The 17250-nt window shown below is 40.6% G+C and overlaps 1 protein-coding gene across 3 annotated transcripts; it reads left to right on the forward strand.

Moving 5' to 3' along the window:
- The first annotated feature begins 918 nt into the window (after positions 1–918).
- CCDC112 (coiled-coil domain containing 112) lies at positions 919–16310 on the forward strand. Of its 3 annotated transcripts, XM_083702391.1 has the most exons (11): positions 919–2163; positions 2373–2486; positions 3575–3645; positions 4638–4759; positions 6871–6960; positions 7663–7738; positions 8653–9037; positions 12425–12838; positions 15014–15112; positions 15726–15844; positions 15919–16310. In XM_083702391.1, exons 1-11 carry the CDS (start codon positions 2113–2115, stop codon positions 15947–15949), a joined length of 1572 nt encoding a protein of 523 aa, XP_083558517.1. In that variant the 5' UTR covers positions 919–2112; the 3' UTR covers positions 15950–16310. The 3 variants fall into 3 exon arrangements, with proteins under 3 accessions (XP_083558517.1, XP_083558519.1, XP_083558518.1); XM_083702393.1 differs by having other exon boundaries at positions 919–2502; XM_083702392.1 differs by lacking the exon at positions 2373–2486.
- Positions 16311–17250: the final 940 nt, after the last annotated feature.

Below are 17250 nucleotides of genomic sequence, written 5' to 3' on the forward strand. Positions count from 1 at the left end.
CCTCTTCTCACTCTCTTCTCTTTGAATCATTGTAGCTGATTAAATGTGAACATGAACATGAAATAACTCATGAACAAGTGAATGCAGAAAGTGTTGGTGGCAGGGGAAAAATATTGATATAAAGGTGAATTCCCTAGATGCCAAGATCCAGGTTTGGGGGGTGGGTAAGTACTCTTTGATGAGAGAAGGTGAGAGAACAGAAGCAGAGATTCAAAATTACATAATATGCAACAAAGTAAACATGGAAACATAGGCTGTGAGACATTTAAAATGTGAGTTCCAAAATTTCTGCTTCCCTTACTGTAGACAGAGTTTACTTACAAACTCTCCAAGGTCAGATTCATGTCCTTTTCCATACAGCATTCAGAAAAAGTTGCACAGACGCCTTCACTGTAATCTTTTTGGTGTCTACAAAAAACATTCTTGTTTAGACAAGATGGATGCTTAGAAAGTAGAGGTAAATTTTAATGTTTAAAGTAGAGCTGTGAATTCTTCTCAGTATTATTGATTTATCTTTTTGTAAACCGCTTTGAGGTGCTTTTTTTTTACAACCAAGTGGTGTATAAATTTTATAAAATAAATAAAAGTCTTTTGACATTTAAAAGTGAAGGTAATTGAGAGGTGCAGGTTCAGTCACCGATCTATCTGTTTACAGAGTTAGACTGTAAATTATTTCTGTTATGGTTCATGGTTCTTGGAAAAGATTTAAGAAGCTTGATGCAGAATACCCAATTCTGTACCGTAAATTCACCTGCAGCCACCTGCTGTCTCAAGACAAACATACAAACGCAGCAAAGGGGGAAGGAAAAATTAATGCTGCCAAGCAATGACAGCCAGTCTGAGTTTTAGCAATTACAGATAGGTAGCCGTGTTGGTCTGCCATAGTCAAAACAAAAAAGGAATTTTTTTTTTAGTTTTAGCAGTAGAATTTCCAGGTCAAGGGACGCAGCTTTGAAAAGGTACTGAGTAGCCAGAAGAAGTATGTGTGTCACATTCACTCCTTTAGGGGTAATGTCTGCATTTATGACTTTGCTTCTAAGGGAATGTTCACATTACAGTACCAGTTTAGAGATCAGTGAAGTTTTTAATCCGTTGGATTCCACAGTGCTTTCCTCCCAGCTCTTTGCATCATCGTAGCTTCATTAGTGCCAGATTCATTTCTGTTTGTGTTCACGCCAGGGCATACCTGCCAGGTGCCCCAGAAAAAAACAGGACACCCAGGTTTTCCCCCCGTGTGAGATTGTGGTGGTCATTTTGGGTGCTGCACTCTCGCCTCGAAAAAAAGTGCTTTATTTGGAGCGAGAGTGAGGTGCGGATCATGCGACTCACAAGGGAGCGCATCCCAGTATTGGGCCTGAAAAAGTTGGATGGTATGCTGGGTGTTGGAGGTGGGAGGGATGTCTTTACCACATGAATGCTCAATGCATATTCTGCAAAGGGCTAACCCACACTTTCTCTCTTCCCACTGTCCGCCCTCCTCCCCAAAAAAACCGCTCTTTAGTGTGAAGGGGACAGGTTAGGTGCGGAGCAAGGGGGAAACCGCTTGGACCTGTGTCTAGAATTGCCAAATAATAAGTGCAATCCTAAATATGTTTATTCTAAAGTCTGCTTTGGAAAGATGACCCTTTCAGCTGTGCGATTTTGATTTTCTACTGTGCGCTGCTGTGGCCCTCACAGTGCCATAAAACGCTGTTGTCCGATACAGATGTGCCAAAATCCTGGCAACCTTGACATTACCACCCATGAGAGCACGTTCCTGTTTTTCAAAATGGTTTTTAGACGTCCCTAATGTTGTTAAATATGCTTTTTTAACTGCCTTGTTTGGCTGTTTGCCGCCTTGGGCTTCTTTGAGGGAGGGACAGAAACGTAAGACGGGAATAAATGAAATGCGGGGTTTTCTCCATCGATTCCTATGCGGAGGCAACCACGGCGGCAGCAACGAAAGGAAACTGCCACTGAGGGAGAAACTGGCGCTCTAGCTTCTTCTATGCGGGAAGAGCGCTGCTTAGTCCCGCCCCATTGTGACGTCGTCGAGTCACGGGACTCACGTCGTCCATAGGCAACGGCGATACGTCGCCAATGCAGCCCCGCGCTGTTTGAGGGCTTGTAACAATGGCCGCCCTAGCAACGGCAGCGCTAGCGACGGTAACCAGGAGCAACCAGGTAAATACTCCCCATCACCCTCAAACTGTATCGAGCTTCGTCTCTGTGGGCTTCTGAGTGAGGTTCTGCTTGTGGCCGCGGGAGGAAAGGCAGAGACCGAGGGTTACACGGGACTTCGCTGGTTTCATACACGTGTCTGAAAACTACCACCGTTGCTCCCTATGCCGTCAGAGCCTCCATTAACGCGTCTATTCTTCCCGCAAATACAGGGATCCGGTACCGTCAGGACCGGCTCCGCCATGGCGCAGCGGGGATCGGGACCCTGGGAAGGCGGCGGATCCGCAACCGCCCAGCTTGTGGGCCTTGTTCGCAGGAACTATTATGTGCGTGAAAGTTCTGGTGTGCTCTGAGTTTGTCCCCAAATGCCACAGTAAAGGAATGAATCCTGCTCTGGAGATACATACAGTGGTACCTCAGGTTAAGTACTTAATTCGTTCCGGAGGTCCGTACTTAACCTGAAACTGTTTTTAAGATGAAGCATCACTTTAGCTAATGGGGCCTCCTGCTGCCGCGCCGCCGCTGCGCGATTTCTGTTCTCATCCTGAAGCAAAGTTCTTAACCCGAGGTACTATTTCTGGGTTACCAGAGTATGTAATCTGAAGCGTATGTAACCCGAGGTACCACTGTATTGCAATGAGATATTGCGTTAGAATGTTTTAATGTGACATTTAAATTCCTTTATTTGATTTGCCATTACAGTGGTGCCTCGGGTTACATACATAGCTGTACGCTGGCTCCCTCGGCCAATAAAGCGAGATGAGCTCCGCAACCCCAGAGTCGGCCATGACTGGACCTAATGGTCAGGGGTCCCTTTACCTGGACCTTCAGATTCAGGTGAAAGATGACTCAATCAGGCATTCATCTTTTATTTTTATTTTTTCCCCAATAAATTTTTATTAACATTACACTTATACACATATAAACATATACAAAATCCATCACATTACTTACACATATCCACTCCCCAGATCATAAGTATAATACACATTGTATTCGGCTCTGCCGAGCCTTGGACTTCCCTCCACTCCTTTGGTAAGTATCAAATAAATTCTGTGGTCACGTATTTTATCTCTTTTACATAGTAGCCCCTTACTGTTAGAGTTATTCCAACCCCGCCAGTGTCATCTACAATTTGGTTCCAATATACGTCCAATATTTATTCCAATTATCATGAAGTTTCTGTTCGTCTTGGTCCCTTATTCTTTCTGTTATTCTAGCGAGCTCGGCATAATTTATTACTTTAACCTGCCAATCACTTATATTGGGAAAGGAGAATGTTAGCCGCTTTGAGACTCCTTCGGGTAGTGATAAAGCGGGATATCAAATCCAAACTCTTCTTCTTCTCCTCCTCATGTTTTGGGTAAAATCACGGTTCTTTCAGTAATTCATTTGTTTTTCAACAAAATTTCAGAACTGCAAGATGAAAGCTGATCAGCCTAAGAAAGCTGAATTTCTAAGAGAAGGGGACAAACTGAATAAAGAGTAAGTGTATATCTTCTATTGTTGTAGGAAACAGTTTAAAATTACAAACAGGTTTTTTTTGTCAGAAATTATAACAGGATAGCGACTTGGAACTCATATAGTTCAATATTCTTGGTTATAATAGATGGTTATAATAATCTTTAAAGGAAGTATAATCTTTGTTCAGCTTTAAAAAGGAGACTTTTGGATCATTTTGATGACCCCACCCATAGAGTTCATATATTACAAACATGTGCAGCCCAATCCTAAGCCTGTTTACCCAGAAATAAGCCCTACTGTATAACACACTAGTAAATGTGCATAGGATTGTAGCTATTAGCAAAGCCCAATCAAATAAGAAAAAGCTCTTAAATCATAACATTTCCACTCAGTATGATTAGTTTAAAAGGAGCAAAATTTCTCCTTTATTATGTGACTGTTGAATTTTATATTACAATAGACCTGTCCCTAAGATAACCATTATGAAATTTGATTTGTAGTAAGGCTTTGATCAAAATCCAATTTATTATTAATTAGCATTCCTAAAGACATGTGAGGACTACATTGGAGAGTATTGCCTTTGTGGTACTTACATGTTTTACGCAGCAGGGCATTTGGCTTGAGTGGCATTTTAATCAGGAAAAAGTGGCAGGATATGTGTATACAATGCAGATCTCCTAGTCATGCCTAGTTTGCCCTTAAATAAGGTGTGTTTTTATGGAAATTATAATTTTATATTTTTCTGAAAGTGATGTGGTTTAAGACTATTTATTGATTCATTTTTTACTTATTACTAGAATAATCTACAGGTTCAAACTATAGACTAATTAAAATTATTTATTGTATTTGCTTTGCTTGGGTGAATGCATTTTAACTGAAAAATATGAGTAGTGTATTTTTTTGTATTGCATGGAGACCTAACTGTTCAAAACATTTTATTTTTGATTTAATTGGTACCAATGTATATTCTGTTATTTGTCAAATATATATTTTAAACCAAACTTTGTCCCTAGACTTCTGAGCATTGAAAGGGATAAAAATATGCTTCTCTTCAACAAGAAGAGTGACTTCAGGAGGGAATATAACGTATTGGAAGAACTGGAACATCAACTGACTAAGAACCGGAAAGCAGAAAGTAAAATATTGTTTCATATATATATATATTCATTTACCAGTTTGATTAAAAAAAGTATTTCCTGCTACATTTTATGTCCCACAAATACCACAAAAGGTAAAGGTAGCTGTGTTGGCCCATTTCATAGAATCATAGAGTTGGAAGAGACCACAAGGGCCATCGAGTCCAACCCCCTGCCAAGCAGGAAACACCATCAGAGCACTCCTGACATATGGTTGTCAAGCCTCTGCTTAAAGACCTCCAAAGAAGGAGACTCCACCACACTCCTTGGCAGCAAATTCCACTGTCGAACAGCTCTTACTGTCAGGAAGTTCTTCCTAATGTTTAGGTGGAATCATCTTTCTTGTAGTTTGGATCCATTGCTCCGTGTCTGCTTCTCTGGAGCAGCAGAAAACAACCTTTCTCCCTCCTCTATGTGACATCCTTTTATATATTTGAACATGGTTATCATATCACCCCTTAACCTCCTCTTCTCCAGGCTAAACATGCCCAGCTCCCTTAGCCGTTCCTCATAAGGCATCGTTTCCAGGCCTTTGACCATTTTGGTTGCCCTCCTCTGGACACGTTCCAGTTTGTCAGTGTCCTTCTTGAACTGTGGTGCCCAGAACTGGACACAGTACTCCAGGTGAGGTCTGACCAGAGCAGAATACAGTGGCACTATTACTTCCCTTGATCTAGATGCTATACTCCTATTGATGCAGCCCAGAATTGCATTGGCTTTTTTAGCTGCTGCGTCACACTGTTGGCTCATGTCAAGTTTGTGGTCAACCAAGACTCCTAGATCCTTTTCACATGTACTGCTCTCAAGCCAGGTGTCGCCCATCTTGTATTTGTGCCTCTCATTTTTTTTGCCCAAGTGCAATACTTTACATTTCTCCCTGTTAAAATTCATCTTGTTTGTTTTGGCCCAGTTCTCTAATCTGTCAAGGTCGTTTTGAAGTGTGATCCTGTCCTCTGGGGTGTTAGCCACCCCTCCCAGTATAAAATCTCCCCTCCTAATATAAAATCTATATTAGGGCAATACCTTTATTAGGCTAAAGTCTCACAAAATAGTGTGCAAGCTTCAAGTTCTCCAGAATGGTAAGCAAAACAATGAACTGAGAGAGGAAAATGCTGGGTGGTAAAGTCACGAGTTTGAATCTTGTAGGAACCTTAAGATGAAACTTGGGAGAGGGTAGCACGTGTGCGAATAAGGCTCTGTAGTATTGTAACTGCTCATTTTATTTAAATGATAATGTCAGTTACAAGGAACAAAAATGAAAATGATTTTTAAACTTGCATTTTCACAGTGTGTATAAAGTATTTTTGCTCAAGTTTTTCTTTAAAGAATAAAATATCTCTCTCCCCCCCCCCCCGCTTTAAAAACACCTATGTGCACATGTTACAGCATCAAAATTCCCAAATGCAGCACCTTCTTAAGATCATTTTTGGAAGTACCGTACTTCCTATTAGGTGCCATGGGAGATTTACTAGAATCAGCAGTTGCTCCACTCACAGATTGGATTCTTAAGCTTCCAGTGAGTTATAAGAAATACTTTCTGCTCACACACTTGCAGAGGAGGTGCAGGTTGGATCTCACTTATAATTTAACACTCTGGTTGTGTAAAAGTTGTTGCTACAAATTGAGAATTTACTAAGAAGTGTATGTATAAAGAGGCATGCTAACAGATGCCTGCATACTTTCTTGAAAGTAATCCTGTTGAACATGGAGGCACATTTGAGTAAATACGCATAGGATAGCCTGTATGACGGATAACATAACAACAACATTCTGCAGAAGATGTCTCATTCTCTGTGTATTTTGGTTATATGAAACTATCATTAACACCCAGATCCTAAATACACTGTTCATTATCCAGATCTCCTTGAGCTTTCAGATGTGCTCATATTGCTCCTGGATGAAGGGTTTTCTATTTTCACTTAAATGGAAGGGCACTTCTGCCAGCATGTCGTCCTTATTTGTGAACTGGAATACCTGCGCCCTTAAGGAATTGTTGAATTGTGGCAGCAAACATTATATTGATTTCTGTAGAATTTCCATAGAATGGACTGGAGATGTTTTAAAATGAAGGTGTAAGGTGATTTATTTATTTTTTTGCTTACTTTCACAGAAACTAATATCCAACAAAAACTGGGCAGAATTTATAACAATGTTAAAGGACTCCAGCGACAATTAAAACATGTGAAGCCAACCCCAGAATGTAAGTCTTACTACTAATGTTTTTGCTTGGAAAAAGAAAATCATTATAATTTGCCTTATATTTGCCTTATATTATTATAATCCTTGTAATTGTGTTGCAGATTGACACTTTCCCTGTGTTTTAGCGCTGAAAGGGTTTTCATTGTGCACTTGGCTGATATTGGATTAAACTGAACACAGTTGCAGCCCAGTTTACAAAGTCTGCAGTCCTCTGCTCACGTACTATAGACTTAATCTAACGGAAGTCAGTGAGACTTATTTCTGAGGAAACTTTCATTATATCATTCTGAAGGTCTCTTCTGTGTTGGCCTGCAACGTATAAGAGCAGGGATCTGCCAAACGGCTGTTATTCAATGAACGTTAATTCTGCTTTAGCTGTGATAGGTGGAAGTGTCATTTCGTTATGTGATCAAGCTCACTTGTTTGTGCGGTAATGATAATAATAATAATATATTGTACCCCACCCATCTTACTAGTACTGGATTATTATAGATCTATTCCTGACATAAATTCACTAGGTAGCTGTTGAAGGATATTTGGAACTGGAGATGATGTTTGCATTTGCAGAAATGTCCTGGTTTTATCTCATTTCCCTTTTCTTTATATTTGGTTATTTTACAATGTGTTAGTATTTTTAAAGCATCTGCTGTGAGCAAACCTCTCTATCTTAATATATAAACAGGACTTTCTCTCTATTTTGTAGTTGTTGACAGACTCAGAGAAATGATGGAAGATGCTGAAATGTCAATAAATGCTTTTAAAGAAGAACAGCGACAAAAGTATTTTATTTTTATTTAAAGCATTAATATCCTGACTGTTTTTGATAGAGCTAAGGTGGTTAATAGCAAAGTTAAATCAACATAACAACACTAGAAGCAAAACAGAGAATAAAAAGTAACTACTAAGTTTCTAGCAGTTAAAAGTTATTCAGTTTAACATTTATGGGTTGAAATCCGGTCCTTAAAAGGAAAGTTTTAGCAATTTAAGCCTTTTTAAAATGGTTTTAGCAAGCCACTTAAAAAGGGGCATGGTGTAAGTCCTTTTGGAGAGAGTTCCAGATTCTGGGCACAGCTACCATGAAAGCCCTCTTATCTTGTACATCATATGCTCTGGTTTTAAATCTGATAGTTGTTATACTAAAAGAGCCTTTCCCAACCTGGTGCCCTTTAGACGTTTTTGACTACATTTCTTATCAGCCTCAGCCAGCATGGCCATTGATGATGTATTATGAGAACTTTACTCAAGAAGAGGCATAGGCAAACTCCAGCCCTCCAGACGTTTGGGACTACAATTCCCATCATCCCTAGCTAACAGGACCAGTAGTCAGGGATGACAGTATTTCCCAATTTTCAGGAATGCATGCTGCCTTACATCTACATAGACAAGAGAGTGTTTATATGACCTTTTGGCATAAGTACTGTCTGAAAACCTACTATTCCAACGTTTTGCTGCCACTGTCAGGCTCCAGTTGTTGAACACATCCAATAATGTAGGCATCCTCAGTGGGATTTTTGACTTTGATCAGCTTGCCTTCCAAAACTACTTTTACAAATCTACTCAGTTTCAAACATATTTTTCCAGGCAAGCATGGTTGGTACTAGTCACATAGTTATCCAGATCTTACTGTCTTTAGGATTGTTGGATAGTTATTTTGCTAATTGTTAATGGTTTATTAATTATGCTTTTATTTAAGATATGAGGAGCTTCTGAGAGAGGAGAAGACAGCTACTAATGAGATTAATGCATTGGAGAAAAAAATTGAGCTCTGGGCATTAGGTACTTCAGCAACAGGAAATATGCCTAAACAAGGCATGCTTGTAGTGGATAAAACAACACAAAATCACCTGCCTCCTGGAGTAGTTGAGCTTGATAAATTCCTTCAACAGACAGGGGGCAAGCAAGGAGGTTGGGATGTATATGATCACCAAGAATTTTTGAAATTGTGGACAAAGCATAAAGGAAAACCATCATACATTGATGAAGTCCTTGATCATCTTCCTGACAGAACAAGGGAGGATATTCTGCAGCATGAGAAATGGTATCAAGAATTTCTGATTTTAGAGGCACAAAAAAAGGAGGTGAGATAATGTTGCTAATTAGCGTTTGCCATTTTAACAACTTTGTGTCAAAAACAATGGGACAGTTCACCCTCTTTTCTTCATCTCTAGTCTGCTGCCATGGCTTTCTTTTCCTTTGCTGGTAAACTGGACATGCTAAAGGTAAAGGGACCCCTGACCATTAGGTCCAGTTGTGACCGACTCTGGGGTTGTGGCGCTCATCTCGCTTTATTGGCCGAGGGAGCCGGTGTACAGCTTCCGGGTCATGTGGCCAGCATGACTAAGCCGCTTCTGATGAACCAAAAGCCATTTACCTTCCCGCCGGAGTGGTCCCTATTTATCTACTTGCACTTTGATGTGCTTTCGAACTGCTAGGTTGGCAGGAGCAGGGACAGAGGAACGGGAGCTCACCCCATCGCAGGGATTTGAACTGCCGACCTTCTGATCAGCAAGTCCTAGGCTCTGTGGTTGACATGCTCCTTTTTAAATATTCAGTAGGTGGTAGTATTCTGTCATTTTATCCAGGAGAAAACAGTATTGTGCCTTTGAGAGAAAAACGTGTCCTTCATAGGGTTTTGTACAGGGCCACTCCTCCCACCTTGCAAACTTTATTGTTCAATGCCTCGGCTTTGTACTATCGGAGGGCATAACTTTGCAGCCTTAGACACACACTTAGTTGTTTCTCTAATCACCAGCTGTATTGGTATTGACCTGGAGTTTATTCCTTGTTGAGATGTTTAGCCACAGATAGGAATCATTCTCTGCTCCCTTACACAGTTGTGGCTTCAGTTTATAGGAGTGTTTGCTGTGAGGAGACTCCATATCCTTCTGTATCCTGTGGAGCCATTGAACCTCACCCTGGTGCAGCTGCTATTTCTGCTGTTATCCTAGGAGCTGCCTTTTCCACAGCATTCTTTGTTTCCTTTGCCCTCTCGCCTATTGTAGGGGCTGCTGAGATAGTTGCTGTCACTGTGGCCATCACTAAGCCACTTCCTAGCTTCTTTTGACTTACCCCACCTTCTGGTTGTGGGTGCCCACTCCATAGCTACCACCACTCTATTTTTCTGTTCTCTCCTTAGCACCCCTTGTCCTCAGCCCCTTCTCTAGAAATTGAGTGGAATATGAAAATTGCTATTGCCCTCCACGAACATATCCCCAACATCTGTCTGAGCCAGTCCAATCAGGGATGTGTCACTTCATCCTAGTGGCCACTGACCCTAGTCTTAATTATTTATAAAAACAGTTTTTTTTTAAAGAACCCAGCTACTCTGTCAATTAAAAAAATTAAAGATTGCTAAAAATACTGTTTCGTCCAAGGATTACATGCCCAGGTTTTTGGGTAACAAAATTGTAATCCTGATCATTTCCTGAACAGTTTACAAAGGGTCATTCTGTACATTACTTTCACTGCATAGAGGCTTCAGTACATGGTAGTTTTTAATTTGTGGGGAACAGCTTAGGGTACAGGTGTGGCAGTTTTTGCCATACTAGCACATACCTTTTCTTTCTGGAATTTTGTGCTGGCAAACATAATCTGAAATCTCTTAAATTGCAGTGGAATTTAGGCAATAAGTCTAAGCAGGTAACGGGAATAAGTATGTGTGGCGTTCGTACAGAGCCCCCGGTCGTCTCACAGACTATTGACCCGTATACCACTAATCCGCTGCCACCAACCAGGTCCTCTCTGGTAAAATCACTTCAGTCTCAGTCAGCTTTTCAATTAATAAAGAAGAGTGTATTTTATTTCAGACACAAACAAAACTTTTACAGCATTCCAAACATTGTTGCTCTTTACTTTCTTAGTCTTATTTTCCTCTCTCTATCTCTTCTACCTCCCCACGCTCAAGAACCCACTGCCCTAACTGTCTCTCTATTCCCAACTGCCTTTTCCAACTGCCTTTCCCAACCAGCCAACCCACTAAAACCAACCAACTGCCCACCAACAACTCTCAATGAACTGCCCCCAGAACTAGTTTTATAGACCCACTGACTCCACCCACCTGGGTCCTGTCTGTGCAACCTATTTAACTATTTCCCCTCCAGCACTCTCATATATGTTAACGTCACAGTATGGATTTACTCATTCTGCCTGAACCTTGTGTTAAAGCCCAACTGTTGCTGCTTCTTTGCAGATTTGAATGAGAAGGGAGTAGTTTGCCATAGAGAAGCTTTAGGCAGGTAGATGAAACTTATTTTTCACACAATATGGGGCTTCCCCCTAGCTGGCAAGAAAATAGTTGGGTTTTGTGTGTGTGTGTGTGTGTGTGTGTGGAATTGTGATGTTGATTTGAGAACTGGCCTCCCAAAGGCTTGCACAGCTGTTTGTTGCAGCGGCCAAGGCCACAATGTGCTCCGCAGGCAAATGGTCCTCTGGGGCTGGCCAGGGGGTGCTGGTTGCCAGGAGCTGAGGTGGCCTTGGAGTAAGCAAGGAAGCAAGCAGTTAAGGGAGCCCAGCCAGCCAGCCTGCCAGCCGTTGCTGTTGGGAATAGACAGACAAGTCCCAGGTCCTTGTGGGGCAGTGTGAGGAGGCACCTCTCTTTGGGGCAGGAGGGGCAGCTCAGAGACCGAGGTGGAAGCTGCAACTGCCCGGAGGACTCACAAGGAGAAGGGAGAGGAGAGGAGGCTGAGGGAGGCCTCCACAAGGGAGGATGAGATGCTGCCAGCTCTGCAGGCAAGGGGTAACATCACAGCGCTCCTGAGCCCCACAGGGGGGCTGTGCTGCAGAAATAATGTAGTCGGTTAAGGGAGCTGTGGACTCAAAAAGGTTGAAAACCTCTGGACTAGGCATTAAAGAAGTTGGGGCAAAACCTGTAATTTGCCTTAAGTTAAATGCCAAAGGCATGAATGAGTCAATGCCAGCTACATTATTGCAGCCCTGTTTAAATCAAGAAGACAACAACAGTGAAGTGGGTTACAGAACTGCCTCTTATATGGCAAGGCTTTATACAGACTTTATACATACAACTTACTCAGGAGTTATGTTCCGGGGATTGCATCTAAAGCCAAAATTACATATAGTCAGAACACATTGAGTTCAGTGGCAGATGGGATTGCCAAAGTCATTTTATTGTAACCCCGCCTCTTTTTCACCCCTTTAATTTTTTTCAAAAATATTTGCCACTTAAAGCTGAATATGCACAGGTTAAATGTGCATAAGTTGCAAGCTTCCTATATTGGCATTTGATGCGGAGGGTTCAAAGCATTGTTAAGTGGTTTGCTGAGGAAAATCTCATAAGATTCTGTTAAGAAACCACACTACTTTTTCACTCTACATGAAAAATAGTCAGGTTCCTAATTGACATGAGTTTCTAATAGTCAGGATTTTGAAATATATTGTTCATTTTCGATAGCCCTCAGAAAGCTGGAACTAATGTGACAATACAATCTGCTTTAATTGGTCTGTTCTAGTCCATTCAAGAATGGAAGAGAAAAAAGCTACGAGAGAGAGAGAAAATCTTAGCCCAGAAGAAGCCAGAGGAAGGGCTCACTACAGCTATGCTACAGCATGCAGCCGCCCAGAAGCAAAAAGTTGACGAGGAAAGGAAAAAACGACTGAAAGAACTTGAATTGTGGAAAATGCAAAAAGCAATAGAATATTCCACGAAACAGGCTGCTCAGCTACAAGCAGAGGAACAGAAGGAGAAGAAAAAGCAGAAGGAACGGCAGCGGCAATGTCATATAAAGTTGCTGTTGGAAGACTATAGTAGGCAGAAAAAGGAGGAGGAAGAGCTTTTGAGATTTGAGAAGAAAAAGAGAGAGGAAGCTGAAAGGGAAGAGAAGAGAAGAATTGCTGCAGAAGAAATTCTTAAGTTCCAAGAGCGAGTGAGTATTGATCTCCTGCATATTTACTTCACATTCCTCCTTGTGTAGCAAAACAGAACAAAGATACCAGAATACATGGTATCGAAATGCACGACAAGTTTCTTAGCAATACATGCTGATCTTTACACCTGCCTTTAATTGGTGCTGTCTGTGGTGCAGCAAGAAGTCCCATTGCTTACTATTACAGGTTGATCTCTTTGCCCAGGGTGAATAAGAATTGAGACAAACTTGTGAGCGTTCAATTGCTGTATAACGCTGGAACCAATACTTGGAGCTGCATGTCTCCTCCTCCCAGAAAAGGGAGAAGGACTAGCTTCGTGTGTGGTTTCCAGAGCATACACCCTCCACCTTCAAGGCTGCATGCTGGGCTCCTTCCTCCTCCCCGGGCAACATTCTTCAAGTGGGCAGAGAGAAAAGCAATGGGTGAGACAATTCCAAAGCATTGCATTGGAAATATGTGCCCCAATTGGCCCTCTCTCTCTGCCGGAGTGGGAAACTGAGAGAAAGAAATGCAAGTATGCTGTGGCCAGTTTGTTATCCGTACTTTCTCTGTTAAAGAGGTAGTAGTAGTAGTAGTAGTAGTAGTAGAAGAAGAAGAAGAAATAGATAGATAGATAGATAGATAGATAGATAGATAGATAGATATTATTTATACCCTGCCCATCTGGCTGATAGTGCTGGCTGATAGTTCCCTCTCCCCTTGATGTGTGTTGGAGAAAGAGAATATTTCTGTATTTTATCTCTGAAATGTATTCACCACCCTTCAGAGAATTGACACTTATTGGGCAGTTACAAAACAGTAAAAGAAAAGTGAGTATTTTTCTCGGGGTAGATAAGAATTGGATTCAGGCAAGGCAAATGTGTATCCTACTCCTGCTGTAGTTTCACTGGCTGAGTCTTGCCCCTTCACCCCTCAAAGAGACTGCTGGTTGGTTGGTTGGTTGGTTTGTGTCAGAAAGTTTACATACCATTTGCTTGTAAGTAAGCCTCTAAGTGGTTTACAGAAGTATAAAATAAATAAAATTATCATTAAAAACAGTTGTTTAAAATACTTAAAAGATTATTAAAATCAACAGTACCTAAAAGAAATAAAAGACATGTAACTTCTGCATGTCTGGATAGGCTCACTGAAACAAAAATGTTTTAGCGGCTGCTAAAAAGAGTCAGTGAAGATGCCTGCCTGACGTCAGTAGGTACAGAGTTCTAAAGTAGGTGGTGCATTTTGCACAAGAACCAACTGCCCTGCAGCAGGGGAGGAAAAAATGGTTCATAACAGCCACCTCTTCTAATAGCATGTTTTACTCTCTTAATAGTATGTTCCTGTTCTTACTGATCTAATTAATGTAAGCCGCTCCGGGAGCCTTGTTGGTTGAAGAGGGAATAGAAATAGTTTTAAGTCAATAAACATTACAAAAACCCAGATATTTTAAGATAAAGGTCACTGCATAAAATAACTAAAACCTCTAAAAGTTGGGTATGTTTAAAAGAGTGGAAAAATAAAAGCTTGTTTGACTAGTGCTAAAATGAGGACAAAGCGGGTGCCAGGCAAGACTTCCTGTGGGGAAAACATTCTGCAGCTCAGATTCCACCCCCCAAAAGGATCCCCTGTCTCTGCCTGTCTTACTTGCAAAGCCTGTGACGTCTGGAAAAGAGTCTCTAGAGTAGATATCATAATGTAGGCAGAGTGATAAAGAGAAATTGATTGAGCAGATACAACCATGCAGATCCCAAAAGATGTGCACCAGCACGTAGAGTTAAGCCTGGAAGGGAACAGTGACCCATTGAGGTTGTGGAGGAAGCACAGTGCTTAATGGCAGCTTGACATTCATGATCCTATAGGACTTGGGGAGGGAGGTTTGTATAAATGAAAATAACTCCCTCCCTGTGTCCTCTGGGGAATAAATAGTGCAAAAGTGGTCAGGCAAGGGTATGAAGGATGGGGGGGGGGTGAACTCCCACCCTGATTATTTGTAAGCTTAACAGAGGGCTTAACAAAGCAGAGGGCTTTGTGTACTAACTTTCACTGAACGTTACTCTCAAAAAGAGTTGGTTGATCTTGGTTATTTAAACACTGTTGCATAAGAAGATGCTTTGTTTTGCTTGAAAATTAGTACTATTAATTCTAAAGAGATTTTCCCCCCACTGTATTTTATTCTTTCGCTGTATTTTATTTAGGATTTATCTAAAGTTGTGTTTAAGATTCAAGAAAAACAGGCAAAGGAAGACGAAAAAATAGAAAAAGAAAGAAGATTGAGAGAAAAGTTGAGAGAGAAGGTAATACGTGAATTTGTCATGCAGCTCATCATAATCCATTTGCTCACACTAACACCCCATTTCACACACCACCCATTCCCTTCTCCCATTGACTCCATTCGCAATTTCCCATCCATACCACCACCACATGCAGATTGCAGCAGCTGAGAGCTGAACTTGGATCAGGACGAGGTATTGGGGACCTTGACACACCTCTTCCAGCAATGATCCTAAACCGTATTAAACCCTTCATACCTGTAGTTTGCATTGCTGAAAAAGGAATGAGTGGGACATTTTTGGTAGTGTAATTAGGAGGCATTGGTGGTCTGATCTGCTGTAGAGAGTGGAGAACTTTAAGGTTTTGCCTACCTTGATGGCCCTGATCTGATTCAGGGAGGATTCTCCCCTTAGAATTTTTTATTTTTAACTGAAAACCTTAGGGGTTCCCCCTTGAAAATGCTGATTCTTCTCCAGTTCCATTTTTGTTAGAACTCACATTGAATATTTGTTTTAATCACAAAGTGAGTCCAAGGCAAAACAACATCAACGGAGGGCTTGCATTTTGGCTTCTACATAATAGCTACTGTTTGCAGTTGCCTTTTAGGATGATTTTTTAACTTTTCACTGTCAACAGGTTGGAATGAATGTTCCTCGAGACCCACGTAGGCTGTTGAAGCCTACAAAAGTTTGGGAAGAACGAACAAAAGAGATTGGACCAGAAGGTTCCGGGCCACTTCTGCATATTCCGCACAGGTAAGGAAACAAAAGCTATTTGTATGTTTTAATGTAATTCATCCCAGAATGTTTACCCCTCTTTATTTTTACAGGGCTGTCCCAAGCTGGCGACAAGAACAATAGTTGGTTGGCTGCACAGTTTTATTAGAAGATCAGCAAAGTATGTATAAATTTCCTGAATAATTGTTTTACTATTCCTGTTATTGTTTTTGTAAGACTTTATTATGTAATAAATGGTGTACATTTTATATTGGGTATGAATTTATGTAAATTTGCATTCTATGTCATGTATATTTTATCTTTTATTTAACATCCTTATGTATATTACACCAAAAATTACTAGTAAAATGTGTAAAAATGCACTTTTTCTTACTTTATTTGAATTTTCTTATTTCCCCCTTGAATCTGTATTTAGTAATTTAGTTCTAAGCATGTGACTATAAATGAATGCATTGTTTTATAATAAATTTAATTACATTATAAATTCTTTTTTGCTGGGTTATTGAGTTGATAAGTCAAATTTGTCCCATACTATTTTACTTATTATCTTACATTTATGTATTGACTTCCTATGAACATGGAACCCCAGATGTTGTACATGGTTGTCAGGCAAACACCTATCCTGGTTTGCTGCTAATAATCAGATTGTTCAAGGAAATTAAAAGAAAGGGCAACTCTAAAAGGATATCTCCAAATGGAGTGAATGGGCTGTAAAATTGCAAATGCAGTTCATCGGAAGTAAGTATAAATTGATGCACATTCGAGCAAAGAATAATAATTACATTCACATATACACTCATGCGGTCTGAACCGGCAATGACTGACCTGGAATGAGACGGTTGGGTCAAAGTGGAAAGCTTGATTAAAATGTCAACCCAGTATGCGACAGCTATGAAGAAGGCAGATTACATGCTTGAAATTATTAGGAAAGGAATTTAAAATAAAACTGCCAATATCATCATGCAGTTATATAAATCTATGGTGCAACAACTCAGTTCTGGTCACCAAACCTTTTAAAAGACATCTGAAGGCAGCCCTGTTCAGGGAAGTTTTTAGTATGTGATGTTGTGTTGTGTTTTTACTACTTTTTGTTGGGAGCCACCCAGAGTGGCTGGGGGAACCCAGTCAGATGGCAAGCCAGCAAACTTTCTTTCTTTCTTTCTTTCTTTCTTTCTTTCTTTCTTTCTTTCTTTCTTTCTTTCTTATATTTTATTGAAAGAATATTTTAGAACTGGAAAAGGTTCTGAAAAGGACAGCCAAAATGATAAAAGGGCCTAGAGCAACTCTGCAATAAGGAAACAACATCTGGGGCTTTTTAAGTTAGTGAAAAGTTGGGTACGTGTATGGTGGAGGGATAAACAATTATGCCTGATGTTGAGAAAATAAATAGAAAGTTTTTCTCCCTTTCTCATAAAACTTGGGAG

The sequence above is a fragment of the Podarcis gaigeae genome (genome assembly GCF_964106915.1).
Source record: "Podarcis gaigeae genome assembly, chromosome: 11".
In the NCBI taxonomy this organism is placed as follows: domain Eukaryota; kingdom Metazoa; phylum Chordata; class Lepidosauria; order Squamata; family Lacertidae; genus Podarcis; species Podarcis gaigeae.